General features: G+C 45.6%; 1 protein-coding gene across 2 annotated transcripts in view; it reads left to right on the top strand.

Annotated features, from left to right (window-relative positions):
- DGKI (diacylglycerol kinase iota) overlaps positions 1-27,530 on the top strand; it is a 319,904-nt gene that overhangs the window by 278,724 nt on the left and 13,650 nt on the right. For both annotated transcript variants that reach the window (XM_074983801.1, XM_074983800.1), the window contains 2 exons: positions 21,753-21,790; positions 25,347-25,467. In XM_074983801.1, the coding sequence (XP_074839902.1) occupies positions 21,753-21,790; positions 25,347-25,467 (159 nt within the window). The remainder of the gene's footprint in view (positions 1-21,752; positions 21,791-25,346; positions 25,468-27,530) is intronic.

The following is a 27,530-nucleotide window of genomic DNA, read 5'->3' as shown; positions in this document are numbered from 1 at the left end:
TGGTCCTCCCTCACTACCCTCTCCCAGGGGGCAGGACTATAAGAAGAGCGGTTTTTCTCCATCAGGAGCTATGTCATTGAGGATTGGTTTGGGGTCTTCTTTTGCTTCTCACTTTGGTGTGGTCCCAGATTGATTCTTCTGTGGGTCAGTGGCCCTCAGCTCAAAAAACGTTCCTCACACATGTTCTAAACTTTAATTCTCCCTCCTTGTCTAACTCATTCCTTTCTCCTTTCGCTGTTTTTATTCTGTTTCCTTTTCCCCGCAAATACCTCTCTTCTGTGTCTGTATTGTCAAGGTGCAGATCTTCATTTTGGTCAGTATCCCTAAATGTAAACCAGGGCTGGGGAGTCTATGGCCTGCGGGAGGGGGCTGCAAGTGAAAGGGAGGGTGGAAGAGCAGAGAGGTGGTGAGAGTGTGAGGTCTGGGCAGGAGATAGGATGAAAGAGTGAGCTGACGATGTGGGGCCTGGAAAGGGGGACAGGAATGGAGTGGGGGTGGGAAATCTGGGTAGGAGGAAGGGTGTGTGACAGGAGTAGGGTTGGGGCAGTACCTGTGCAGCTCCCCAGGAGCACACTCCAAAAATGTAAAAACCCAGCTTTCAAATGAAACAGTAAAGCCCCCACATAGTGACTAGCTGCCTGTTACACCAGAGTCTTTGCAAGGTTCTGTGTGGTGGAAGTGGAATAGCTACTTACATTTGTCACCACAAAGTGATGGAGTATGTCTCAGTTATCAGCTTCCTGCCTGAGGCACAATAGAATTGTTATGCTCTGTTGCCTCTTTGGAAGAGAAGCTGGGTGCCCTGGAGACACTCAACTCCCTGTACAGTCCTAAATGTATCTAATATTGGAGGGCTCCCAAGTGGAATGACAGAGAGGATGTAACTTTGTAAAAGCCATAAATTCAGAACCAAGGTTCCCATTCAACCTATTGTGGCTAAGTACTGCAGCATAACAGTAGGCGAGATTACTCATTGTGATTAAGATCCCAGTGACTATAGGAGGGTCAAGGACAGAGTGTAATCCCTTAATTCCACATTCTCTGGCCTTTATAATTTTATTTCAGACACTGAGAGAGATCTTTTCACGAGAGTGGGATTCCAGGACTTAGCTGTGTAACTCTCTTACTGGTCAGCACTCAGCTATATGCCCATCCAACATGTTGAAAATACACCTTTCAGCAATGCTTTCATGTTTCTTTTTATAACCTGATAGTGTTTTGAGTTACCCAGTGGGGCCAAATCAATTTAAAAAATGTATAAACTATGGTTTCATGCCAATGACATAAAGTAGGGGCCTGGTTTTGAAAATAGGGGGGCAAACTCTCCTTTCTTCCTTCTGCCACTCCCTAGCCACTTGTGACTTTCCAGTTGAGGAGCTCCTTACTGGAGGCCAGTAGGCATGTGTATGGCTTTATGAGCCAAGGGAACAAGGGGTAAGCAGGATCACCAAAAATCACTATGGGCATTTTCATGCCCCCAGTGTTAATTTTCTGGTCTGGGAAGAAAGTTCCACTCAGGAGCCTTGTAAACAGACCAGAATTTCCAAAGATTCATGTGTCATGCACCCTTCCTGACCCCACGTTCATATCGGTGAAATGACCTTAGTGATTCACCAACGTGTGCAACCCCACAGAGAAATACCCCTTGTGGTTAATGTTCTCTAAGTCCTGGTGTTCCGGGGCCAGGATGGGGGTGTGCATTCCATCTGTGGCCCCACAGCAGTTAGGGAACCCCATGGCAGCAAATCCATCCACTACGTCCTGCACATTCTCCAGTCACTGTTTCGCAGGAGAAGTTTGTTGATAGCCGTGGCAACCATTCACTTCTCAACTGTCAAAGTAGGTCTCATTCTGGTCTCACTGCACTTCAGGGCAGGAGACAGCGCTTCACAAAGTTCCATGAAAGTGACCTTACTCATGCGCAAGTTTTACATCCATTGCCGATCATCCCATGACTGCAAAACAATGTGATCCCACCATTTTGAGCTGTTTTGTGGGTCCAGAACCTGCATTCCTCGCTGTGGTTCCAGTGCTACCAACAACTGGGCAGTGCTATTCCCCAGATCTTCCTGTCCATTAGTGCCCCCTGCATCAACCCACTGATAGTGCAAGGGCGTTATGTTCAGAATATATTGCATCACAGTGTGGGAAGTCATCACAAAACACTGCACCAAACATTGAAGCATCTTGGGATCCATGTTATTCTTTGTAATGGCAGGAGGCTGTCAATGCAAAAGCAGTGCAAAAATTCCCTTGTCCATTTCTTTTCGGTGGGAAGCGGAAAGTGAGGGAAATGCATTCTGGGATGATGACATCAGAAGCCCACAACCACTTGTGGTGACTTTTTTTCACACAAGACACCGGCACAGAATCCCAAAATGCAGCGAGTGTGCAGGAATTGTGGGATAGGTGCCAAAGCCAAACTTAGGCAATGTGGTGGGAACACACAACATAAACTTTGTGATCAGTTTTGGAGACTCAAATTCAACGTTATAAAATCTAGTGTTAAAAAAATCGACGTCAATAAATTCAACTTTATTCCCACGTGTAGTCATAGCCTGAGTCACCCACTCTGTCAGGGAGTCAGTCTATAGTTCAGTGGCTACAGCACTCAGCTAAAAGGTGGGAGACCCAGGATCCATTCTTCCTCTTCTAGTGATTCTGTGCAGCATGCAGTAGCTTCAACAGGTGAGACTGAGGGAGCCACACAACAGCATAGCACAGAGGTTAGAGCACGAGAGGTGACCAAATCCCTTCTCTCACTTAGGTCAATGGGGGACTTACTAGAGGCCGCCCACATCCTAGGTGAGTGCTCTACATACTGGGCTAAATATTGAGGAAGGTCCTGTTGCTGATGCATTGTGTGACCGGGCCCAATCTGGTAAGCAGCCTAGCACTATGTTTGTTATATCAGCTCTATCCCACAAAGCAGGTGTTTGAATACATCTTTTCCCCTGGTTTGTGAATCACTCTGGGACTTAGCTTGGAGTCTGGGTGCCTAGAATGAAGTGCTGTGTACGTGCCCAGGGTCAAAAACAAAAGTAACTAGGGAATTTTTACTGTCAAAAAGGAGGCACGGAGTGAAAGTAAGTGCCTACAGTGTTCTAAAGGAGTTTTGTGTATCAGACATCAACTGTTTTAGGAAATAAAACAGGGACGTGGGTATCTAACTCCATTGGTGCATTCAGGCACAACATTATTTAGTCATTGTCCACCAGGGTTAAATTTTGACATGTTGATGACAAGTTTTGTATCCCAGTAATTTCCCCTTCATTTAGTTACTCCTATTGTTGCTCAGTCCTTGAAAATTGTGCTTTGCCTTTCTTTTTTCTTTTGGTAGACATGTGAACACAATCTTTGCTGCACCAGCAGTGTTGCCAGTGAGCTGTGTTATTTTGAAGTTCACCCTTTTTTTTCCTGGGGGCAGGTTCCGAGTCCACAAGGGAATAGGACATAAATGGGAAATTCATTAAGATGAGAACAATAGATTGAAAAGAGAGTTTAGAGCCAGTCTTCTTAACACACTGCAATTATTATTTGTGAGGGGAGAAGATAGGGGATAATTTTCTGTTTAGACAAGTGCATGGAAATACTAATATCTCTCAATCTGGAGATGGTCTTTGCAGTGTTTTCAGGCTGGCTGATGCTCAGTCATTTAATGTGACTAGTAACAGGGTAAGCATCCTTCTTAAGGCCTGGGGCTAGCCAACCCTGATTACAGAGGGGAGGCACAGAAAGAAGAGATAGTGGTGCTTGCTCTAAAAAGTGTAGTGTGAGGCTGCAGTGAAGGGAGACAGGATGATGGTGATAAATGGAAAATAATGGTGATGCTCAAGGATTAGAGACGTCTAAGAGTGAGTGGGCTCTTGATGAGAGCCAGGACTGAAATTCCACCTAGACAGAGCCTGGGAGGAGCCTGCCAAAGCAGGAAAGGCTGTTGGCAGAAATGCTTAGGGGAGGAGGAGAAACCTGTTTGTTTGCGTGGACTTTTGGATGGACTTGAAAACTTGATTTTGAATGTTTGTTAATTTAATAAAGCAGAGCCTAAGATGGGATGGGAGTAGATAAAAGTGTTTTTCGTGTTTACTAAACAGTCCAAGAGGGGAGACTGAGGCTGGCTGCCTGGAGTGAGCCCATAAGGGGGGGCGCCAGGGGAGGCAGCTGGATCTGGCACCTTAAGTGTATAGTGGATTTTTAACAGTGCCTTTGAATTATTGTCCAGTTGCATAACCTGGATGCTTTCAGAAAGAGCTGCAATATGTACCAGTTTCCATGGGCCTTCCCAACTGACCCTTATGCCTGGGAGAGAGCAGGTGCTACCTCTCTGGGAGTGTCTCAATACTGGTGAAAAGCAATGCAGAATGTAGAGTGGGGCATCGGTACCATTGAATGAAAGAAGCGACCTGGGGTATAGACAAAGTAGATGCTCTCAGTGGCACCTTGCCGTGGCTTTGGGATGGAATGAAGAACCTGGCAAGGCAGTAGTTTTGGGAGTGAAGGGGAAGGTGATGAAAAACACCTCTGCACGCATCGCTGTTATCCTAGGCCTATGCACTCTGCATCTGGGAGTGAGTGTTCAGACCTGGGACTACAGACTTATGGATCCTGGGCTTGTGCTAGTGTGCTAAAAATAGCTTCATGGTAAAACAGCAAAGCAGTACCTGCACACCTATTTTTAACGTGCTACTGTGATGTCATTAGCCCCACTGTGGACAAAGCCTAGGAGGCTCTTAGATTCAGTGTGATCATAACCAATGGGGCCTGGGTTGAAAAGTTTCCAATAGTGCTTTCACAATATGCATGATTGGCCTTTGTCCAGGAAAAACAGGCAGTTGTGCAGAGGAATCTACATGCAGGTATCGGGGGCATGAATTGATTTCTGCTGGAGAAGAAGTGGGAGTGGGGCATCATTAATTTGACTTGCTGAATGAGTCTGCTTGAGTCGATCTGCTGTTTGGCTAGGGTAGTTTTTGCTTTTGGGAGTTGCGCCTATGACTTGAATTGACTCGTATCAGAACAATCCTTCGGAGTAACAAATCAGCTCAGGAAAGAGTCTCAGCTCAAGCCTATCTTTACCCCTTTCCTCAGGCCTTGGGAAAGATAGCCCACCATTGCACGGGCCTCCAGAGGAGTGGGCCCATTACTAGCAAACTATTCAGTGCCCACCTCAGGCCTGGACCAGGGTGGGAGAGGGCTGCTAGGAGGTTCTCCAGTGGCTTTCACAGGCTGATGCATGCAGGGAAGCTGACAAGGGGTCGGGGCGGGCAATTGCTCCAGGCCCCTATGAAATGCCCAGCCCCTGGCTGTCAGGGTGTGGGAGTAGGGGGCAGTGCTTTGGTATGAGTGGTGCTGAGGACTGAGTGCCCTTGACCCCACCTCTTCCAGGCATGGCATTGAGCCCTCCACCCACCCTTGCCCCGGGGCCTGGGGTGCTGCTGGATGTGGGTGACAGACTTATGGAACAGCAACGAAGGATCCTGTGGCACCTTATAGACTAACAGAAAAGTTTTGAGCATGAGCTTTCGTGAGCACAGACTCACTTCATCAGATGCTGGTCTTGGAAATCTGCAGGGCCAGGTATAAATAAGCCAGAGCAAGGGTGGGGATAACAAGGTTAGCTCAGTCAGCAAGGGTGAGGCGTACTACCAGCAGTTGATCTGGAGGTGTGAACACCAAGGGAGGGGAAGCTGCTTCTGTATTTAGCCAGCCATTCGCAGTCTTTGTTTAAGCCAGAGCTGAGGATGTCGAATTTGCAGATGAATTGTAGCTCAGAAATTTCTCTTTGAAGTCTGGTCCTGAAATTTCTTTGCTGTAGGATAGCTACTTTTAAGTCTGCTACTGTGTGGCCTGGGAGATTGAAGTGCTCTCCTACGGGTTTTTGTATATTGCCATTTCTGATATCTGATTTGTGTGCGTTTATTCTTTTATGTAGAGACTGTCTAGTTTGTCCAATGTATATAGCAGAGGGGCATTGCTGGCACATGATGGCATAAATTATATTGGTAGATGTGCAGCTGAATGAACCCACGATGGTGTGGCTGATCTGGTTAGGTCCTGTAATGGTGCTGGTGTAGATATGTGGGCAGAGCTGGCAACGAGGTTTGTTGCATGGATGGGTCCCTGAGTTAGAGTGACTGTGGTCCAGTGTATAGTTGCTGGTCAGGATTTGCTTCAGGTTGGCAGGTTGTCTGTGGGCAAGGGCTGGTCTGCCTCCCAAGGCCTGTGAAAGTGGGGGATCAATGCCCAGGATGGGTTGTAAATCCCTGATGATGCGCTGTAGAGGTTTTAGCTGAGGACTGGAGGGCCGCGTCTACACGTGCACGCTACTTCGAAGTAGCGGCGCCAACTTCGAAATAGCACCCGTCATGGCTACACGTGTTGGGCGCTATTTCGAAGTTGAAATCGACATTAGGCCGCGAGACATCAAAGTCGCTAACCCCATGAGGGGATGGGAATAGCGCCCTGCTTCGAAGTTGAACGTCGAAGTAGGGCACGTGTAGACGAGCCGCGTCCCGCAACATCGAAATAGCAGGGTCTGCCATGGTGGCCATCAGCTAAGGGGTTGAGAGACACTCTCTCTCCAGCTCCTGCGGGGCTCTATGGTCACCGTGTGCAGCAGCCCTTAGCCCAGGGCTTCTGGCTGCTGCTGCTGCAGCTGGGGATCCATGCTGCATGCACAGGGTCTGCAGCCAGTTGTCGGCTCTGTGGATCTTGTGTTGTTTAGTGCAACTGTGTCTGGGAGGGGCCCTTTAAGGGAGCAGCTTGCTGTTGAGTCTGCCCTGTGACCCTGTCTGCAGCTGTTCCTGGCACCCTTATTTCGATGTGTGCTACAGTGGCGTGTAGACGTTCCCTTGCAGCGCCTACTTCGATGTGGTGCTGCCCGACGTCGAAGTTGAACGTCGATGTTGCCAGCCCTGGAGGACGTGTAGATGTTATTCATTGAAATAGAGTATTTTGATGTCGCTACATCGAAATAAGCTATTTCGATGTAGCGTGCATGTGTAGACGTAGCCTAGGTGATGGCTAGTGGTGTTCTGTTGGTTTCTCTCTTGGGCTTGTCCTGTAGTAAGGACAAGGCTTCGTGGCACACGTCTGGCTCTGATGATCTGTTTTTTCACTTCCTCAGGTGGGTATTGCAGTTTCAAGAAAGCTCGGTAGAGATCCTGTAGGTGTTTGTCTCTGTCGGAGGGGACTTATGGAAGAATGTTCTTACCTAAGGCAGGATTTGTTTCGTCCTTTGCCTGGTGTCAGCACCCAGCACCCATTCTGAGGTGTTCTTCAATGCTACCTACATTATCAAAGGGAGATGGGATGAGTCTTTGAAGGGAAAAAGGCAGCTGCAGGGGTCCCAGAGCATAAAGCAAGTTGAAAATCTGTTCTGTTCCTGGAGATAGCCTCCCTCTCTCCAGGGTAGTCTAAACTCATTTCTGACTTCTGTGAAATCTTTGGGCTCCCCAAGTTCGGTGTTCGTGTGCAGTGGGATGTTCTCCTCAGCAATTCTGCTCCGCTTTTAACTCTCTGGTCACACCGTGTAAAGAAATAAAATGCCACCCCCCTCTTCCCTCTCCCCCCACCAAAAAAACCTCTGTGAGTGCAGGTAAAACTGAGCTGGAGACGGAGGAAGAGAAGCTGGGCTTTGAATGCCAAGTATGCTCAACAGAGTGATGGATGGTTTCACACAGCTCCAAGTGAGAGGCTGTGGACTTCAGGGTGGCATTGCAGCCATTCACACAGCAACAAATTAAGATGTCTTGGAATGCTTTCTCTGAACAAATCCAAGAGAGGACAGAAGGGGAGGCTTTTGACTGTAGGTATTTATTTTGATTAATTATCCACTTAGGGAAGAAAGCACTCATATATATTGTTCTGAAAATGTATCCATGGCTAGCCCAATTGTCTGTTGCTTGGGGGCTTAGAGTTCAGATATTGAGTTTATTTCTTTATTCTCCATCTCAACAGAGGCTACAGTGGTACCTACACGAGGTGAGAAATTCTCACTTCATTCTGTTGGGACCCCCTCCAGGTGGCTCAGGAGTAATATTGATTTTTAGGTATTTACAGTGTGCCTCTCATCATAGAATCTGAATATCACAGAGGAATGGAGGGTCAATAGGGAGACATGGATAGTGCTTCTGAGAAGGCAGGACAGGCCTGGCGAATATAAGGGCTCAGACTGAAGGATAAAATTGAAAAATCGGGGTAATTTCCTGAATCTAGATTATGCCTTCATACCAGAAGTAAGTATGACTAAAGGAGACATTGTAAGACTACCTAGATATAAGCAGAACTTAGTGAGGGAAAGTCCTTAGTATAGATTTTTGTTTTCATCATTCTTTCTGAGTGAGAGCAGTGCCTCTGCTTAGGATCCAATTACAGTGCCCGTGTAAAACAAACAAACAAAATGGGCCTGCACAGAACTGAATGTTTGGACTGGTTTTCAAATTATTTAAAGTCAGATTGTGAGCTTCTTGTCTGTCGATGAACAGTTACTTGCTGAGTCTTGGCAGGAGGACCTAATGCACAGCAGGGCCACACCTGGGTTGCAAAGACTTCTGGGGAAAAGAGAGAAGAGGTGCCTCTGACTTCAACAGGACTTTTTGTGTGAGGAGTTGCCCACTGATATAAGTAAGGGCAGGGAGGAGAATGGTCTGGCCCTTAACTTTCTTTGCTTTCTGTCTTCTTTTTAATTAATTGTTTAATTATTCAACGTAAAGTTCTCCTCTTGCCAAAGTAAGTGATAAAGTGCCTGGATTTAGCTAGCTAAAGTCCTCCTGGTCTGCATTCTTGCTTGGTCAGCAACATTTTCTCCCATTTCATCACTCCTGAAAGTGACACTAATTGCTCCTGGCTTGGTTTAAAAATCAAATGGTTTTCTAGGATACAGTGAGAATGTCAGCCAGAGGGTATTGTGGCTCTCTGCAATTATTCTTTGTTTCTTGAATCATTTACATAGAACACCCTTCTTAAAATCCTAGAAACATAGAATACTAGAACTGGAAGGAACCTCAAGAGGTCATCAAGTCCAGTCCCTCGCACTCATGGCAGGAACAACCACCATCCCTAGAAGATGTTTATCTAACCTTCTCTTAAAAATCTCCAATGATGGTGATTCTACAACCTCCCTAAGCAATTTATTCCAGTGCTTAACCACCCTGACAATTAGGAAGTTTATCCTAATGTCCAACCTAACCCTCTTTTGCTGCAGTTTACACCCATTGCTCCTTGTCCTCGCATCAGGGTTAAAGAGATCAATTTTTTTCTCCCTTCTCTTTCTAACAGCCTTTTAGGTACTTGAAAGCTATTGTCACATCCCCTCTTTTATCATGTTATCCTATCTTCTCTTGCCTAGACTAAACAAACACAATTCTTTCACTCTTCCCTCATGGGTCATGTTTTCATGCTCATCCTGAAGCCGTATGGGATTGCCTCAAGCAAGAAGCGAAAGCATCATCTCATCAGCCAATCAAGTACTTCAGTTCCTCAGCCATCCTTACCTCAACACCAGCTGTGCTCCACAGGAACATTCCAGAATAGATTCTCATTTACACCAATGACCACTTACACTGCTCTGGCATTGTACACGAGTCCTAAAATGTGTATAAATATAATTCGTAGCCATTTTAAAACTCTTTTATACTGCCAATGAGATGTGAAGGAGCCTTGGTATAAATGAGAATGTGGCCCTTCAGTTGCATAGCAAATGCTTGTGGCAGGATAGTGGTTATTTTTTATTACCTCCCTAGTCTAAACAAAGGGCTTAATATACAATCCCTTGTTTGAAGCTACAATGTTAAAAGGAAAAGAATTTCTGATGCATATTTATAAATACGTCAAGCAGTTGATGCTTGTCACATATTAAACGTCTTGTCTTATTCCTAAATTAGTTGGCAGATGTATTCAAGCCTGTGTTAGCTCTCACCTTTAAATTGTGTATCAAGATGATGCTTTCTTGGCTAAGAGGCAGCCCCAAACATCGATGAGAAATGTATATTATTGTGTGCAATCCAAACAGCAGATCTTATTAAAATAGGACTTAGTCACAGGACTGGCATATTCAAAAACTGGTCTTTCAAATTGTAGAAGCAGAATGTGCATATGTGCATATTTGCAAGTACAAATGGGTTAGTCAGACATGCTGTTTTATAGGATTTACACAGAAAAATAGCTGGTTTGTGCATAGTTTTTTGATCGGACAATTATAAGGGAAAATGTAGAGTGGAGGGTGAGGAGAGGAGCAAATTATTGTGTCCTTGAAGAAGCATATGATCTGCTCCCTTATAACAACAAGCTGCAAGAGGAAGTTCCCTGGCTGATTGTTGTTGCATGTGTTTGATATTCTTAACTGTTTGTGACCTGAGGGGTTAGCCAGTTTGTGGAGACTTGCTGTATTGTTTCTGTCAGCAGATAACAGTAATTATATTTCTGTTTTTGTTCAGCCTTGTTTACTTACAAAGAGTGTACACTGAACACTATAGAAGTGAACAACAGAGGACCGTTATCTTGCTCACAAATCTAAGTTTGTATTTCTAGCAACTATTGTGGCCAAAAGAATATCTGTCCACTGGCTTCCTCTCAGGGTCAATCTCACTATTGCTTCTTTTGCCTTCTGCCTCCCTGGGTATGTTTACACACCTATATAAGCCTAAGGTTAATGGGACGTCAGTCACTTGACCTGTGTCAGGGTTTAGCAGACTAGTGCTTGAGCCACCAAGCTCTGCAGAGTAGGGCTAGCTTGGTGGCTCAAGCACTAGTCTGCTTGACCTGTGTCAGGGAATCCTGGGCTTGAGGGGCTATGTTGCATTTTAACCCTAGAGTGCCTGGGTGGAGAAGGTCTGGAGGCCCACTGCTGGAGGTCTCAGCCCTGTATCACCTTGCCCCAGACCAGAGCAGCAAGAATTCCTCCTGGCAGGTTAGAGTGGCAGCAGAGGAGCAGGCAATCAGAGGGGCTGCTGGGCTGAACAGGGAGGGGCCAGGTAAAAAGCAAACAGCAGACTCAAGCTTTCAGCTGTAGCTCAGGGAGGGATAATTAGGTGCTGGCTGAACAGCAGGACTGTGGAAAGCTCTCCAGAGGAAACCAACATCAGGGAAGGCTCGTGAAGACCTGGTGCCTGGCTGATGGGAAGAGCAGTTGGGCCATGAAAAAGTTAGTGTGGGCAGACTGGGCACAGAAGAGGCTACTGAGATGGGCCCTGCTAATCTGGCTGCAAATTGAGCCAAAGAAGGGCTGCAGAAAGGATACCAGCTGAGGGTACTGAGATGGGCCCTGGCTGGGTTGTTGAAGGCAGGGCCTCTGGGAAGAAGCCATAAAATTATGGCCCCATTCAAAATGATCTGGTCAAATTGGAGAAATGGTCTGAGGTAAACAGGATGAAGTTTAATAAATGCAAAGGGCTCCACTTAGGAAGAAACAATCAGTTTCACACATACAGAATGGGAAGCCACTGTCTAGGAAGGAGTATGGGAAAAAGGGACCTACGGGTTATAGTGGACCACAAGTTAAATATGAGTCAACAGTGTGATGCTGTTGCAAAAAAAGCAAGCATGATTCTGGGATGCATTAACAGATGTGTTGTGAACAAGACATGAGAAGTCATTCTTCCGCTCTACTCTGCACTGGTTAGGCCTCAGTTGGAGTATTGTGTCCAGTTCTGGGCACCGCAGTTCAGGAAGGATGTGGAGAAATTGGAAAGGGTCCAGAAAAGAGCAACAAGAATGATCAAAGGTCCAGAGAACATGACCTATGAAGAAAGGCTGAAAGAACTGGGCTTGTTTAGTTTGGTAAAAAGAAGATTGGGGGGGACATGATAGAGGTTTTCAGGTATCTAAAAGGGTGTCATAAGGAGGAGGGAGAAAACTTGTTCTTCTTGGCCTCTGAGGATAGAACAAGAAGCAATAGGCTTAAACTGCAGCAAGGGAGGTTTAGGTTGTTAAAAGTTCCTAATGGTCAGGGTGGTCAAACAGTGGGATAAATTGCCTAGGAAGCTTGTGGAATCTCCATCTCTGGAGATATTTAAGAACAGGTTAGATAGATGTCTATCAGGGATGGTCTGGACAGTACGGCTACGTCTACACGTGCAGCCAACATCGAAATAGCTTATTTCGATGTTGCGACATCGAAATAGTCTATTTCGATGAATAACGTCTACACGTCCTCCAGGGCCGGCAACGTCGATGTTCAACTTCGACGTTGCTCAGCCCAACATCGAAATAGGCGCAGCGAGGGAACGTCTACACGTCAAAGTAGCACACATCGAAATAGGGATGCCAGGCACAGCTGCAGACAGGGTCACAGGGCGGACTCAACAGCAAGCCGCTCCCTTAAAGGGCCCCTCCCAGACACAGTTGCACTAAACAACACAAGATACACAGAGCCGACAACTGGTTGCAGACCCTGTGCCTGCAGTATAGATCCCCAGCTGCCGCAGAAGCAGCCAGAAGCCCTGGGCTAAGGGCTGCTGCCCACGGTGACCATAGAGCCCCGCAGGGGCTGGAGAGAGAGCATCTCTCAACCCCCCAGCTGATGGCCGCCATGGAGGACCCGGCAATTTCGACGTTGCGGGACGCGGATCGGCTACACGGTCCCTACTTCGACGTTGAACGTCGAAGTAGGGCGCTATTCCTATCTCCTCATGAGGTTAGCGACTTCGACGTCTCACCGCCTAACGTCGAAGTTAACTTCGAAATAGCGCCCGACGCGTGTAGACGCGACGGGCGCTATTTCGAAGTTGGTGCCGCTACTTCGAAGTAGCGTGCACGTGTAGACGCAGCTTACTTGGTCCTGCCGTGAGGGCAGGGGGCTGGACTTGATGACCTGTCAAGGTCCCATCCAGTCCTAGCATTCTATGATTCTATGATACCGTTGCTGGGGAAAGAACTAGAATATATTTCACCAGAGGCAGGTGAAATAGGCCCAGACGCTGCACTCCAATCTCTTGCCTCCATCTCAGGTCACAATGCCCTCCTGTCCTAGGTAACAATCCAAACCTCTGCACTGCTTTCTGTACCCCTGTCCCAGGACTCAACCTCCTCCCAGACCCTGCAGCCCCTCTTGTGCCCCACCACCAAGTCAGAATATCATCCTTCACTCATACTTCCCAGGCCCTGCACCATCCCCTATACCCCCATCCCCTGCCCCAGGTCACAGCCCCCTCCTTCACCCAGCCTCCATCCCAGACATGCACCCTATCCTGCACCTCAAAACCCTATCCCATGTTTCTTTCTGCAGCCAAACTCTGTCGCAGCCCCTCAACCCTTTCCATTAATATCTTGGAAGAGTGCAGCCCTTGACCACTTACCAAATTCTTGGAGTAGTTCCCCCATCAAAAATGATTGCTCTCCCCTGCTGTATATTCTGGAAGGGGGAGAGAATGTGTGCTACTCAGACAGAGGTGCTGAAGACCCTCTGGCAGTACAGTTGGCCGGCAGGGGGTGAATGGTGTTGTATGTGCTCACGAGAGCTACGTACCACCCATAGTAAGAACTCACAAAGAAAATCAGGGTCACACGCAACCAATGAAGTGGTCATTAGTGAGAGGTGGATGCTATCCTGCTGATAAGGACTGTAATTGCAGGTGTGTTGGACAGAAAAAAGGCGTGCTCACAAGGGGTGGGTACTCCCCCTGGTATACCTCAATTAAGTATTTTCCAATTCATTCTTGAACTCAGGGCTCTGCCATCCACAGCACAGGCACTAAGTCTCTGAGTACTCAGGGGTACCCACAGACCAAAAATAGTGGGTTTCAGCACCCCTTGGCAGCAAAGATACCTCTGTCATGCCCCTGACCAGTGCCTCTTAGCCACTACAAACAGCTGTTTTGTGGCAAGCAGGATACTCTGGGAGAGAGGGTGTGTCCCAGTGAACTCTGAAGTACGTCCTGGATGGGGTGCACTTGAGGGAGGGGGAGAAACAGGCGGTGCAGGGGCAGGAAGAGGCAGGATGGGTGCTTGGGAAAGGGGTGGAGTGGGGGTGGGAGGTTTGACCACCTCCCTGGCTGCAAAGGAAATGAGCACCTCTGATTCACAGTGCAGTACACAGATCTGAGCAGAAGTAACCATCTCTGAGAATTCCTAGTACTCCATCAGCAGTTTAGTCCTACAAATATATTGCACTCTGGGAAAACTTCATTGCCCATTCTCTTTCTTTATCATAGCGGTACTATGGTGGGACTCAGGTGCCCATGTGGGGTACGAGTATGTAAAGTGCAGAACTAGCTCTTTTGCAGACAACTGTTGTAGGAGGATAGCTATCAGACTGTGTGGCCTGTCCCCAAAGGGCATGAAGGAACCTTCAGGGAAGCGTGTTGTGGGGCCTGGGACACCCTCAGGGTAGGTAGGGAAGGGAGTGTTGGTTCCCCTCAGCTGCAGCTCCAGCTTCCCAGGGATCCCTAGAAAGCTGTGCGTAAGTTTTGTGGTTGATCACCACTCAGGCTGTGGGGGGTGGGGACCATCCCTTTCCTGGATGTGCTGAGCCAGGAGCTCTGCTTCTTCTCCTCTGTAGAGGGGTCCAGGCTCTGTTTTCCCAACCCACCCTCCTTGGGCTTGTTTGGGCAGAGGCACTCAGTGTGCATCAAAATCTGGCTGTGCTTTTCTGCCCAGGAAACAGCTCTCTTTGCAAACAGCTTCTTCTGATGAATCTCCACTGAAAATCCTCCAGGCTGTCTGTGTGCTTGCAGGCCAGTTCAATAGACAGTGAGTAAATGCTGATCTCAGCTGTTGCTGATGGCAAAATGAGTTGTGTCTTCCTTTGCCATAGAGTGTAAAAGACTACAACACAGATTGTTGGCATAGGGAAGACTAAGGAACTTGTCCCAGTGAGCTCTGAAATACATCTGGAGGGCTTCTGGGACCCAAATTGGGCTGGAGCTGGGTGCACACAGGAAAGCAAGAGGGTTCAGACCTTCCAGCTTTGCATAATTCTGAGACCCTAGGTTTTAGACCTAGGTTAACCCAGTTGATGCATAGACATAAGGGTAGGATGAGGCTCGAGCTTTGCCTTACATTTCTGTAAGGACATACCTTCACACTCAGAACAAAAAGCAGTCAAATAGCACTTTAAAGACTAGCAAAATGGTTTATTAGGTGAGCTTTCGTGGGACAGACCCACTTCTTCAGACCATAGCCAGACCAGAACAGACTCAATATTTAAGGCACAGAGAACCAAAAACAGTAAGCAAGGAGGACAAATCAGAAAAAGATAATCAAGGTGAGCAAATCAGAGAGTGGAGGGGTGGGGGGGAAGATCAAGAATTAGATTGAGCCAAGTATGCAGACAAGCCCCTATAGTGACTCAGAAAATTCCCATCACGATTTAAACCATGTGTTAATGTGCCAAATTTGAATATAAAAGCCAGCTCAGATGTTTCTCTTTCCAAAACGGAGCGACAATTCCTAAGAAACGTCACACTCAGAAACAACTTCAACCAAGGAGACCCTAGCAAACTTTCAGCCTGTATCCCCTAGCTTCTGTTTGACTTTCTCAGATATCCATTGCTTCGGATGCTGTCTTCTGATTGTTTCCAGCTATCACTGCACAGGGAGACATTTAATTGCTCCTTTTGTTTATGCTGAAAGAAAGATGCTTAGCACATCCCTCAGCTTTAACGACGTTCTGAATGGTCTATGGAACAAAGGCCTGCCCTATGGGCAGCCATTGACAGTAATAAGGCATGAATTTCATAGTATTGGAGTTAATATGTCTTCATTCTATCCTTCAGACTTGTGGGTTGCTGTTGAAGGCACTTAATTAAAATTAATGGATTTTGATGAAACTGAAGGTTCTTCTGATTTGAAATCTCTTAGAAAATGACTTTTTCAGAGGTGAATCACTTAATGTGGATTTAACTGAACACTGCATAGTTACCGTTTTGAAATTCTGAAAAAAAATCAACACTTTTCAGGTGTTCAGCCTTTTAATATGATTTCTGTAATTATCCAAGTAATTATACCAAAGAATAAAAAACAGTTGGTTTTTTTAAATTACATTACATTTTGAAATACACTTGACACATATACCTTTTATTTATTGGCAGGATCTATCATATTTTTTGTTTATAAACAATTCTGAAACAAATTATTGTGAGGTGGGAGAGAGAAAGTTCTTGGTAATTTCATTTGTAACACAAAGCCGCATATAATACTGCCAGTTCTACACATTATTGAGTAATGTTATCTCGTATTCAGCTTTGATCTTATCTGAATCTCTACAACCACTGAAGGTACAAAGCTGCTATAATTAAATGGCTTTGTTTAAAGAGAAAACAAATTTCTAAATTACACCCAAAGTGGATCTCTCTGGAAAATTTAGCTTTTTGACAGATAGGTTACTGCTATAAATTGCTTGCTCTAAATCTCAGAGAAAATTGAAGCTGAAAACTTTTTCTATTTATTGTGGTGCAGCTCCTTCACTGGTAGGTAAAGTCCAATGAGGTAAAAAGAAAATGCCACATTTCTGACACTATTCATTTCAGTTTTCAACTTTTTAAAACATAAAACAGTAATTGTTTTCCACTTTTAAAGGATTGATGAATTTCATACAGTCTACAAAAGCAGTAATGAATTCTAGGTTGGGAGCTCTCTGGAAGTTAATGATCAAAGAAGCCCAACTGTATAACCTTCTCCAGTCCTGTCATAACTTGAAAAGTCGGTGCAAGTCAGTATTTCACCATAAAACTTTCAAGTAGTGCCTGCAGCAAATGGTGTTGGTGAGTAAGGGTGTGTCTACACTACTGGAAAGATCAACCCAGTAAAGGTCAATCTTCTGGAGTTCAATTTCACATGACTGGTAGAGAAGTGCAAAATTGAGCTATCTGGGGTCAGCTGTTGATCCCTGTACTCCTCAATATTACAAGAAGTAAGAGTAAACCCTCCCATTGACTTCCCTCTATGTAGACAGTCAGGTAAGTCTATTGCACATAAATCGATTCTAGATACACAGTTGCCATAGGTAGAAATGCATATCTGCAATCAACTTAACTTCCTAACATAGACCAAGCCTAAGTGCTGAATAACAGCATAGTATTAGAAGGTACTGTGCTACTGGAATACAGTATTTCCTTTCAGAGGCTGAAACAAGGGTCTGCTCATGAGTGGTTATTAAATATTTGATTGCAGTTTTCAGAAGAGTTACAGATTTCATCAGCCCCTATTTTCTAGCCAAATTTTAAGTAATTCAGTGTTGCTTACATAGCCTCTTGCAGTTAGACCTGATACTCTTCATTTGCTGCTATATAATGCTATTATACCCTGTTAACTGGGTAAATTTTGTCTCAGAAGAGGCCGCCGTTCAAACTTGGATGAAATGGTCCGCTTATAGCATGGATACACTTCAAAATTGTCATTGGTTTGCAATCGTCTACCCTTTCCAGTGAGATTTCCTACTTCTATAAATAAGAGTTCCACTAGGAATGGTAAAAGCTTTCAAAATGGTACAAAGAGTTATTAGCATATGTCCACTGACATGCATAAAATGAATTGATGGCTACCCATTTTATATGAGACAGTTTCCCTATTTAAACACATCACCACTGGCAGTCTCCACAAAGAGGTCCAAGAGACATGGAGTATGAACTAACCTTAGTGCCCAAGGCCTATTGAGGAGGCAGAATAGGGAATCTAACACTGCTGTGTGCTTGCAAATTATATGGGCAAAGGGGTTTAGTTTCCAGTTCTGGCTGCCTGGCAGCTTTCACTGGAAGCAAATTCACTTATCAGAAAATACAAAAGTAATAAAACATTTCTGTTACTTATTGCAAATGTCCACTTTGGGAAGAAACGAGAGAATAACTTGATTATCAAGGTATTTTTTGTATGGTAAAAAATTTGTGTAATTCATGTTATGTACTGCACAATGACAGACCTGTTTTGCTCAAAATACATAAAAGGTTTCCCATTTTTTAACCCTTTGTCACTGCATGATAATAGCTTTTTCATTTGAGGTTGCCCTTTATTTGCTATCACCAACACCAAATATTTGCTTACTTGGACCACTTGTTTTAAAAGAGGTTGAATTTATTATGGTTGTTGTCATCAGTATCATAGCCCATAGAAGTTCCAGTTGGGTTTGGGACATCATTGAGTTAAGCTGCATATAAACATGTATGTAAACATGGCTCCTGCCCCAAAATGCTGACCACCTTTTTTCTGTTCCAATAATCTAAATTTCGAAGCATCCTGTGCCACAGTACTGACTATATATAGTCCAGTCCATTCACTATAGCAGTGGTTTTGTTTTTTTTTTTTATGTGGATGTGTGTGTTTCATTTTATCTAAGAAAGATTTTACTCTCCTAAAGCACTTCAGCAGGTACTTTAACTATGCAATTCTTTGCACTGACTTCAATAGGACTAATCAAACTTAAAGCTACCACCCTGCCCCGGTGTGCAGGAACAAGTTTTGGAGCAAGGGTGCTGAGCTACACCCCTCCTTACCTCTGTTTGCACCCTTCACAGCCCCTTAGATCTGGGACTGGCAGCTGGGATCCCACATTAAAGGCTGGTGGACAGGATTATGGGTGGGAACCAGCATTCAGGGCTTGATGGCAATGTCAGCAGCCAAGCAGGACCTGGGGCTGGTGGCCAAGCCTCTGTGCATGGGGCTGGCAGATGAGTGGGATTTGGGGCTGGTGGCCAAACCCCTGTGCCTAGGTACAGCAGCCTGAGCAGGACCTGAGGTGGGAAAAGGAGGTTCTGGGGAACAATGGGTCTGCAAGTCAGGACTCTAGACAATGGGGGCATGTGGCTGGGATGTCCAAAATGTGGGAGTGCTGCACTCCCTGCCCCCCCGCCCCCTGCTGCCCATACTTCCTGCGCCTGTGTCATGCCGATGTGCTTTGCTGGAGCAGGGCTTAAAAGAGAAAGGTCATATAAATTATTCTTTGTGACTGATAGCCAGTCCACACTCAATAGTCAATCCCATCACAATAACGGAGTCATAATACGGCTACCTCTCTGTTGTTAGCCAATCTCTAGTTATTGATATTTGCTAGGAGATTGGCTTGTTGTGCGACTTCTGGGAAACTTGGATTTACATCTAATTCTACCCCTTAGCTTTTCATGTTAGAGCTATCTGTAGTCACCTTAATTTCAATTGGATAAAATACATCTTGCTTCAGGAAAGGGATGTTAAGGCAGCACATGTTGAAATAATGAGAACTGTAAGACAGCTTGGAAATCTGTAACACCCCAACCTGAGGATGTGCTTCAAAGCAGAGCCCTTTGTCTTTGGCAGCTTCTTCACTCTCACCTGCTTTCTTCGAGTGTGGGTCCATGTGTATGTGGGTCCATGTAGTACATCTCCTTATGCTCCTGAGCAAGAGTATAAGAGGCAGTGCAGGTCAGTGCCTGCTGAGTACCGTCATTCCCTCTCATGGCCTGAATCAGAATCCATTGTACTTTCCTGCTTCAGCCATTCAGAGAATCCCATAAATAAGATTGTAAATTGTTCTTCTTTAGCCTAGTAAATCTATTTTTCCCTGGAATATTATTTTCAAAGGGAAATGTAGCACTTTAAAGACTAACAAAATTATTTATTTGGTGATGAACTTTCATGGGACAGACCCACTTCATAAACCAGTATATGTGAAAACTGAGTGAGGCACAAAGTTATATTTTCCCAGCTCTTCCCTTTGCTTTGTGCCTCGGTCTTTACATAAGATTATTGTGTAGCTGCCAGGTGATTTACAGTACCTAGTTTATTAAATTGTTTCCACTCAAACTGCCTGAAGTGCTGCAGGGTAAATATGAACTTAAATGGTAGCACTGCTTTCCGAATTCAGAACTCTGCTGGCTTTTCCCCACTGCTCCACAGCCATGGGATTAAATGAGAAAAGGCCCCCAAATCTCCAGCACAAAAATGATATTGTTTAGCCAATAGAAATCCACCTCTTGCGTACAACATAGCTTGCTGTGTTCTGTAAAAGAAAGAAACATTTGTTGGCGTCTCCCCTGCAGTGTTTAACTCATTTGTAATGTTATGCCTGGAGTAGTAATGAGCTCCTTGGAGGTTCCAGTGCTGTTTGCCAGATAAAATACTCTGGTATTGTTTTCCTTACTCCTCCTTTAGACCCTGATTCAGGAAATCATCCTTATTCAGCCAGCACCTAAAAACACCCTTACACACCTGCCTAAAATTAAGCATGCACTTAAGTGCTTTTCTGACTCATGGGCCTTAGTTCAGCTAAGGGGAGGGAAAGAAAGGAGAAAAAAATTGCTCTGTGGTAGGAAATTTGTATCACCCTCACTTGTGTGGTTTCTTACTGCCCCGAAGTTGTGTAGATAGAAACTCCCTGTGAATTGTACAGTTCAGCTATGATGGAAACCTATGGAACCTACTCGCTCACAACTAATTGTTTGTGTTAGAGATGTGCCTAGACACTCCTAAAGGGACGCTACAAAGATCACCGTGGTTCTCTATCAGAGGGGTAGCCATGTTAGTCTGTAGCTTTGAGAACAACAAAAAGTCTTGTGGCACCTTATAGAGTAACAGATATTTTGGAGCATAAACTTTTGTGGGCAAAGACCCGCTTCATCAGATGCATATTGGTTATCTAGTCTGACTTATAGGAAAGGCACGTGGGGCATCAGGGTGGCCTAATGGGTAGGGTAGGACACATTACTGAGAGATCTGTGGTGCTGCCACTGACATGCTACATGACCCGGAGTACCTTACCTCTTTGTTCCTCAGTTTTTCCCTCCCATCCACCATCAGTTTGGACTGCAAGGGCTGCAGGGACTGTCTCTTACTATGTGGTTGTGTGTGACGACTAGAATGGAAGCCTGAATCTCAGTTGGGGTGGTTAGGACCTTCTAAATTAATGACAATGCTCAGCTTTCCCCTTGGTTTATTTCTGAGTTACTGCTATCCACTCCTGCGACTGACTGCCCATCAGTATAAACCCTTGAGAAGATCCCAGGAAGGACCTTCTTGCTCAAATACTCTTTGTTTGTAGTCATGCTCTTCTTCTTAGTGATGAAAGATGCTGACATACATTTCATTTGGATAGGAGTGTATAGACCTTCTGAAACATCTACACTGGGGTTTTCAAAAGCATTTTATGTTGGCCTATCTACTCTCATTTAAATGAATTGGAGTTTCACTCTTGACCTTGTTTAGAATAGAATTAGCCCATGTTGCAAATGCACTGCAAATTAGATATCATGTCTTAATGCTGGGCGCTCAAAAATTGAGCCACACAATATGAATGACCATTTTAAAAAAAAAATGTTGGTCTAGACTTTTGGCAGTGTTTGATGCACTGTAGTTGCTCTGCCTCCCTCATGCTGTAATGCTTGTCAGAGTATGACTACACTGGAACTGGAAGGGGTGATTCCCAGCTTAAGGAGACAACTCTGCTAGCTCTGATCAAACCAATGTCCTAAAAATGGAAGTGTAGCTGTTGTGGCATGAATCACAGCAGGGACTAGCATCCCTGAGTATTCACCTTGGGTCTTGGACAGGGTAACACCTGGAGCGGCTAGCTGACCCCACAGCCCATGCTGCAGTAGCAGCTATGCTTCTATTTTCAGTTCATTAGCTTGATCAGCACTAGCATGGGTACGTCTGCTCAAACTGGAACTTGCACCATCAGGTCCATTGTAGATTGTGATACTAGAGTGCAAACTTGTTCGGGCTAGGGAACTTACCTCCTATGTATATTTAATACTGTCAAGCACTGTATTCATCTGTGAAACTATGTAATTATTAATTGCACTGGTGTCCATATCCCTGATGTCAGTCTTGTCTTTTGTCCTTTGCAGCACTTTTACAAGCAGTAATAGACGGTGATCTTCTGAAGGTATGTACAGCAAGCTGACCTTCTCCTGCTACTCAGCTACCGGCAGCTGTGATGGACTGCGAGTTATAGTTGATTTCTCTAACAGAACATAAAGATATTTCTGTGGAGATTGATCACCAAATGCCACTTGCAGGGTGCATTGAATATTAGGAGGTCAATACCTAGTGAGATATGATTTGAACTTCAAGTGAATACATTCTACTGTTAAATGGCACCTTTCATACTCCAGGAATCCTAAAGTACTTTATGGGGTAATGGGTCAATTAGGTAGTGAAATGATTAGGTAGGCAAATACACTGCTGAGCACTACTGTATCCCTAACCTGGCACTGCACAGTAAAGCCTATTTTACTGAAAGGGAAACACCGGAGTTGTCCCCAGTTCTTTTCAAAGATCATAAGGACATTTTTAACTTTCACCTACGCCACTCCCAGACCAGGAAGAAGGGACTTTGGTTTAGCATCTCATGATCTCGTAGTTCATCAGTTTGTGCTCCTCTTTGCGCTGCACTGTAATGTCAGTATTAACTATGAGTCCTTCCGACATTCAGAAGGGCTTGAAACACAAGAAATCTTGCTTGGCCCAATCAAGGAGGAAAAGGGGCACAGGAACTACATTTAAATCCTATAAATGTGAAGCTCACTTCTGACAACTGCAGTCACTATTTTTCAGGAGCTAAGGGTTCATTTCCATGGCAAATAAACAACCCCATGGCAATGAGTCTTAAAGCCAGAGTCAACTCATTCAGCTTTTGGGGGCTAACATAGCATCTTGGATGTTTCTGCTCAGTCTGGAGTCTGGGCTTTGAAATCTGACGATGGGGTTGGGTCCCACAGCTTGGGCTCTTTTGTTAGCCATGTAGCACAAGTCTGAGTTAACCAACCCTGTGTTAGGAACTCGCTACCATGGTTTTTGCTGTGCAGAGGTACACGCTGTGTTCGGAGTTTGTGAAGGTGCCCCTGAATTTGGATGAGTATTGTAACTAACGGTTGCAACATCAACTGGAAGAAGCCTCATTGAAACTGTCTAAAAAAGTGGCAGTTCTGTTTCTCCTAGTCTTTGCCTGCACACACACATCTCAACAGCTCTGCCCCAACTATTTCCCTGGCAACAGCAGTGCCCATGAGTCACTGTAACCACCATTCCTTTGTCCAATGTTGCCCTTTCCCTCATCACATTCTAGTCTAAATTTCAGAGCACAGTTTCCCATCCTGTAAGACTGCTTTATTTACAAGGTCCAATTCTCCCTTGAATCTTCTCCAGACGTCACAATTCAGGTCTCTAATCTCATGGTATAGAAATCTCCATTGTTAGAATTCAGTCTCAGCGCTGTTTTTGTAGTGCACACTACCAATTCCCAGAGCCTGCAGCAGCCTTAAGAAGCAGTCACCTACTCATTACTGCCTTCCCTATGCAGGTCTTCCCCTGTAATGAGATCCAAGTTGGAAAGAGCATATAGCTATGTCTACACTGGCACAAAACTTCGAAATGGCCGTGCAAATTCAGCACCTCATTAGCACGCTGCCAGCCGCAGCTCCTCAAAATTGCCGTGTTTCGCTCCTGCGCGGCTTGTCCAGGTGGGGGTTCTTTTCGAAAGCACCCCACCAACTGCGAAATCCCCTTATTCCTATGAGCTGATAGGAATAAGGGGATTTCGAAGTTGGTGGGGTCCTTTCCAAAAGGACCCCCATCTGGATGAGCCATGTGGGAGCGAAACGCGGTAATTTTGAAGAGCTTCAGCTGGCAGCGTGCTAATGAGGCACAGAATGTGCATTACAGCACATCATTAGTAATCTTCGATTTGGCCATTTGCATGGCCATTTTGAAGTTTTGTGCCAGTGTAGACATGGCCTATGTGTGTGAGGGACAGAGTTGAAAGGCACTGTGCCTATATGGATAAGGAACCAGGCAATGTAACACCTCATTTCTGGTGTGTTAGTTTCCTTGTGGAGTTTCAGATCTTGGGCCTGCAGTAGGAAGAACAAGGCCGGGGAGATTTTGGGAAAAGACTCAGAACTAATTCTTAAACCACTCTTCATATTGTATCAGCTGCAAAGGCATACAAGTGTATTTAGGAATTATTCTTTCTTTGGTGTATAGGGTCCCTACGGGCTAAGAATATACATCAGAATAAAAGGAGCCATTTACTATCTACAAGCAATTTGCAGTATGTAACTAATCCCAAACACATAGGCCATTCATAAATCCATACATAGACTGTAGTGCCACCACTGTAATAACATGTATTAATATAAACATACAGTGATCTACTCCACCATACAGCTGCACAGGGCATAATTAAAACATTCATATGCACATAAATTCTGTATCCCAATATCTTGCAGATGGGCTCAGGGTGTGAGGCACCTAAACTAAACCTCCCACAAGGCACTGTGACATTCCAAATAGAATGTTTTGGTTTTGACTTACTTTTTTGTTTGTTTGTTTTTGTTGAGGTATGTTTGTCTTTTTGAATGGAAAGTTGAAACAGTCCGCAGAAAGTCTGTGCAAGCACTTCTTGTGAAATGTTTAGTTGAAATTCCAATTTTTCGTTAGAACGCGCAAACAAATAAAAACATCAAATTCAATTGTTTTTGACCAGTGCTACTTGCAAGCAATAATTCACTTACAGTGTATCACCAGTGACGCACTGCTCATGAAGGCTACGTCTACACGTGCAGCCAACATCGAAATAGTCTATTTCGATGAATAACGTCTACACGTCCTCCAGGGTCGGCAACGTCGATGTTCAACTTCGACGTTGCTCAGCCCAACATCGAAATAGGCGCAGCGAGGGAACGTCTACACATCAAAGTAGCACACATCGAAATAGGGATGCCAGGCACAGCTGCAGACAGGGTCACAGGGCGGACTCAACAGCAAGCCGCTCCCTTAAAGGGCCCCTCCCAGACACAGTTGCACTAAACAACACAAGATACACAGAGCTGACAACTGGTTGCAGACCCTGTGCCTGCAGCATAGATCCCCAGCTGCCGCAGAAGCAGCCAGAAGCCCTGGGCTAAGGGCTGCTGCCCACGGTGACCATAGAGCCCTGCAGGGGCTGGAGAGAGAGCATCTCTCAACCCCCCAGCTGATGGCTGCCATGGAGGACCCAGCAATTTCGACGTTGCGGGACGCGGATCGTCTACACGGTCCCTACTTCGACGTTGAACGTCGAAGTAGGGCGCTATTCCGATCCCCTCATGAGGTTAGCAACTTCGACGTCTCACCGCCTAACGTCGAAGTTAACTTCGAAATAGCGCCCGACGCGTGTAGACGCGACGGGCGCTATTTCGAAGTTGGTGCCGCTACTTCGAAGTAGCGTGCACGTGTAGACGCAGCTGAAATGTGATGTGCCATTGTTAACCCATTATATTGCACGCCTTGTTAGTTTTAAGCCAAAAGCCTTTGCACTCCATTTTAAGGACCTAACTGGCTACAATTTTGTTTTTAGCCACCTGCTAGCAAATTTTGACAGTTAATTTACCTGCATGTTTATTTACCTGGGCACCAAGTCCTACAGTTTTCTTGTCCTCTTCCTGTGCATTACATTCCAGTTCATAGAATGCTGTAAGAGAGGAGCTAATCTGTTAATCCAGGGACCTGACCACTGTTCCTTGCTTCATCATGCTGCCAAGACTGGTCACCTTGAAATTGTGAAATACATCTTAGAACATGGTGAGTAACTGTGTGCCAACCCACAGATAACCTCATTTTGTGACATGTCAGTAAGGTACAGTAAAAGTTTGCTCACAACTCCTTGCCAATCCTTCCTCTGGCAGTATGTTGCTGAAGATTCGGTATTTGGAAGAAGTGTTAAAGCTGACTCTAGATAAGGGGGAAAGCGTAAAGAATATAATGGGGCAACTTTGTAGGAGATGCAATGATTTCATAGACTATAAAACCAAAAGGGACCGCTGTGATCATCTGCTTTGATCTCTGGCATAGCACAAGCCAGTGGATTTCCCTGAATTCTGTATTTTTATCTTCACTGACCCCTCTCTCAAGACCACCCCTCAGAATACACCTGGCCTGCATACTCATCCCCAATATTTTTCTTAGGCATCCCAATTGAATTCCATTTTGGTTAGACTTATGCAAAGATTCCATATAAAGTAGTAGTTGAAGCTGGTAGGGATAAGAACAGGAAACCCATGTGAACTTCTGAGAGAGTCTCCATAGCAAATAACATATGAGGTGGCTATGGCAAGATTAAATGAAGACAAACCACACTATTGAGCCAGCACCAGTCCTGTTTTCACCAGCGTAACAGAAACCCTCTGAAACCTTTCTAGATCCTCTTTCTCTCGGTGTCTCAGCTGCCTTGTTTGTCTAAGGGACTGTGGGAAATCTGACTGAGGATTGGCAGTGCACTAATAGAGATCCATCTGCATCCAAGAAATTAAAGTCATTTCTGGACAGGACACTTCATTCTTTCATAACTCTTTGAATTAACTTGTTGAAGATCCACCAGTGTAATGTTTTGGCTTCTCTATAGTACTTTAAAGTGTAGAATGTGGCCCCTGGTACTTTATCAGTTTTCAGAGCGTGAAGTGTTTTAATCAATGATTCAGATGTTTTCTGACACTTCTGAATAGCTTGTATTCCCCCCTCCCCAGTAAAGCTAATATTCACCCTTTATTGTGTAAGATTCAGGAATGGTTTTTATCTCTTCGAATGCCTCGATCCTGACCCATTTGTGTGCCCCGTTATTGTGTCTGCTGCCTGTGCACTCTTGGATGTGGGTAATGTTAGTGGAAGCAGCAGCATCCAGAGGCACTGTGGGCCCAGGGACAAAGTGGGAGGGAGGCCCAGCTCTCTGCCCTGGGAAGGATGGGGCTTGGGACAGTCAGTCCTTCTCTTCCCCAGTCTCTGTTCCCTCTTAGACACCTGAGGAGTGGCACAGAGCCCTCTGTGGTATTTCAAAGGGGTGTGGACCTTGGGCCAGGGTGGCAGCTGTAGCTCTGGGCCCCCTTGAAATGCTGGCAGGCCAGAGTGGGAGTCATGCTGCAAAATACCACCCGGGGCGCTCTCCTGAACCCCGCCCCACCACAGCACGGAATCCTATAGGAGGAATGTCGTGAATGTTAAAAAGGGGTAGGCCCAACTTTTAGCTTTCTCCCGCTGAACTAGGGAGATGAATAAAATATGATAAAGAAAAACCAATCAACCCCATGCGCTCTGAGGTGGAGGAAGAGGGAAGGGGACACCTTAGTGTACAGCTGCCCTTTCTGAGGATGGGCACATGCTGTTCTCAGACAAAGGAGTGTCGTTATGAGGAGAGGCTATTTCATGGGTGAGTAAAATATGACCCATGGGCCAGATCCAGCCTGCCAAACATTTGGATCCGGCCTCCCATGATCCCCTGGGTTGCCAATTTCCCTCGTCTCGATGGACCCTTGGACAGGCTCTTTGCCCGCCTGTCCCCACATGCCACTCAAAGTGGACAGCTGCTGGAGCCAGCATGTGCATCCCTGTGTGGTGTGCACCCCTTGTGGGGAAGGTCTCCATGTGCTGCTCCTGCCGTCAGCACAATGGGAGCTGCCTGGTCTGCGGTTGAGGGTGCAGGCAGCTCATGGAGCTTTCCTCCCTCCATTGTGTGTGCCACACAGGGATATACACACTAGCCCCAGCAGCTGCCTGCTGTGAGCTCTGTGTGTGTGTGTGTGTGAGGGGGCACAATAGGCAGGCAGCCTGGGTGAGGATATGGCTCGGCTGCTGGCTTGGAACTATCTAGGGTA

This window comes from Carettochelys insculpta, chromosome 1 (assembly GCF_033958435.1).
Source record: "Carettochelys insculpta isolate YL-2023 chromosome 1, ASM3395843v1, whole genome shotgun sequence".
Classification (NCBI taxonomy): domain Eukaryota; kingdom Metazoa; phylum Chordata; order Testudines; family Carettochelyidae; genus Carettochelys; species Carettochelys insculpta.
The sequence above is the reverse complement of the archived record's forward strand: the minus strand, read 5'-3'. Positions and strand labels throughout refer to the sequence as shown.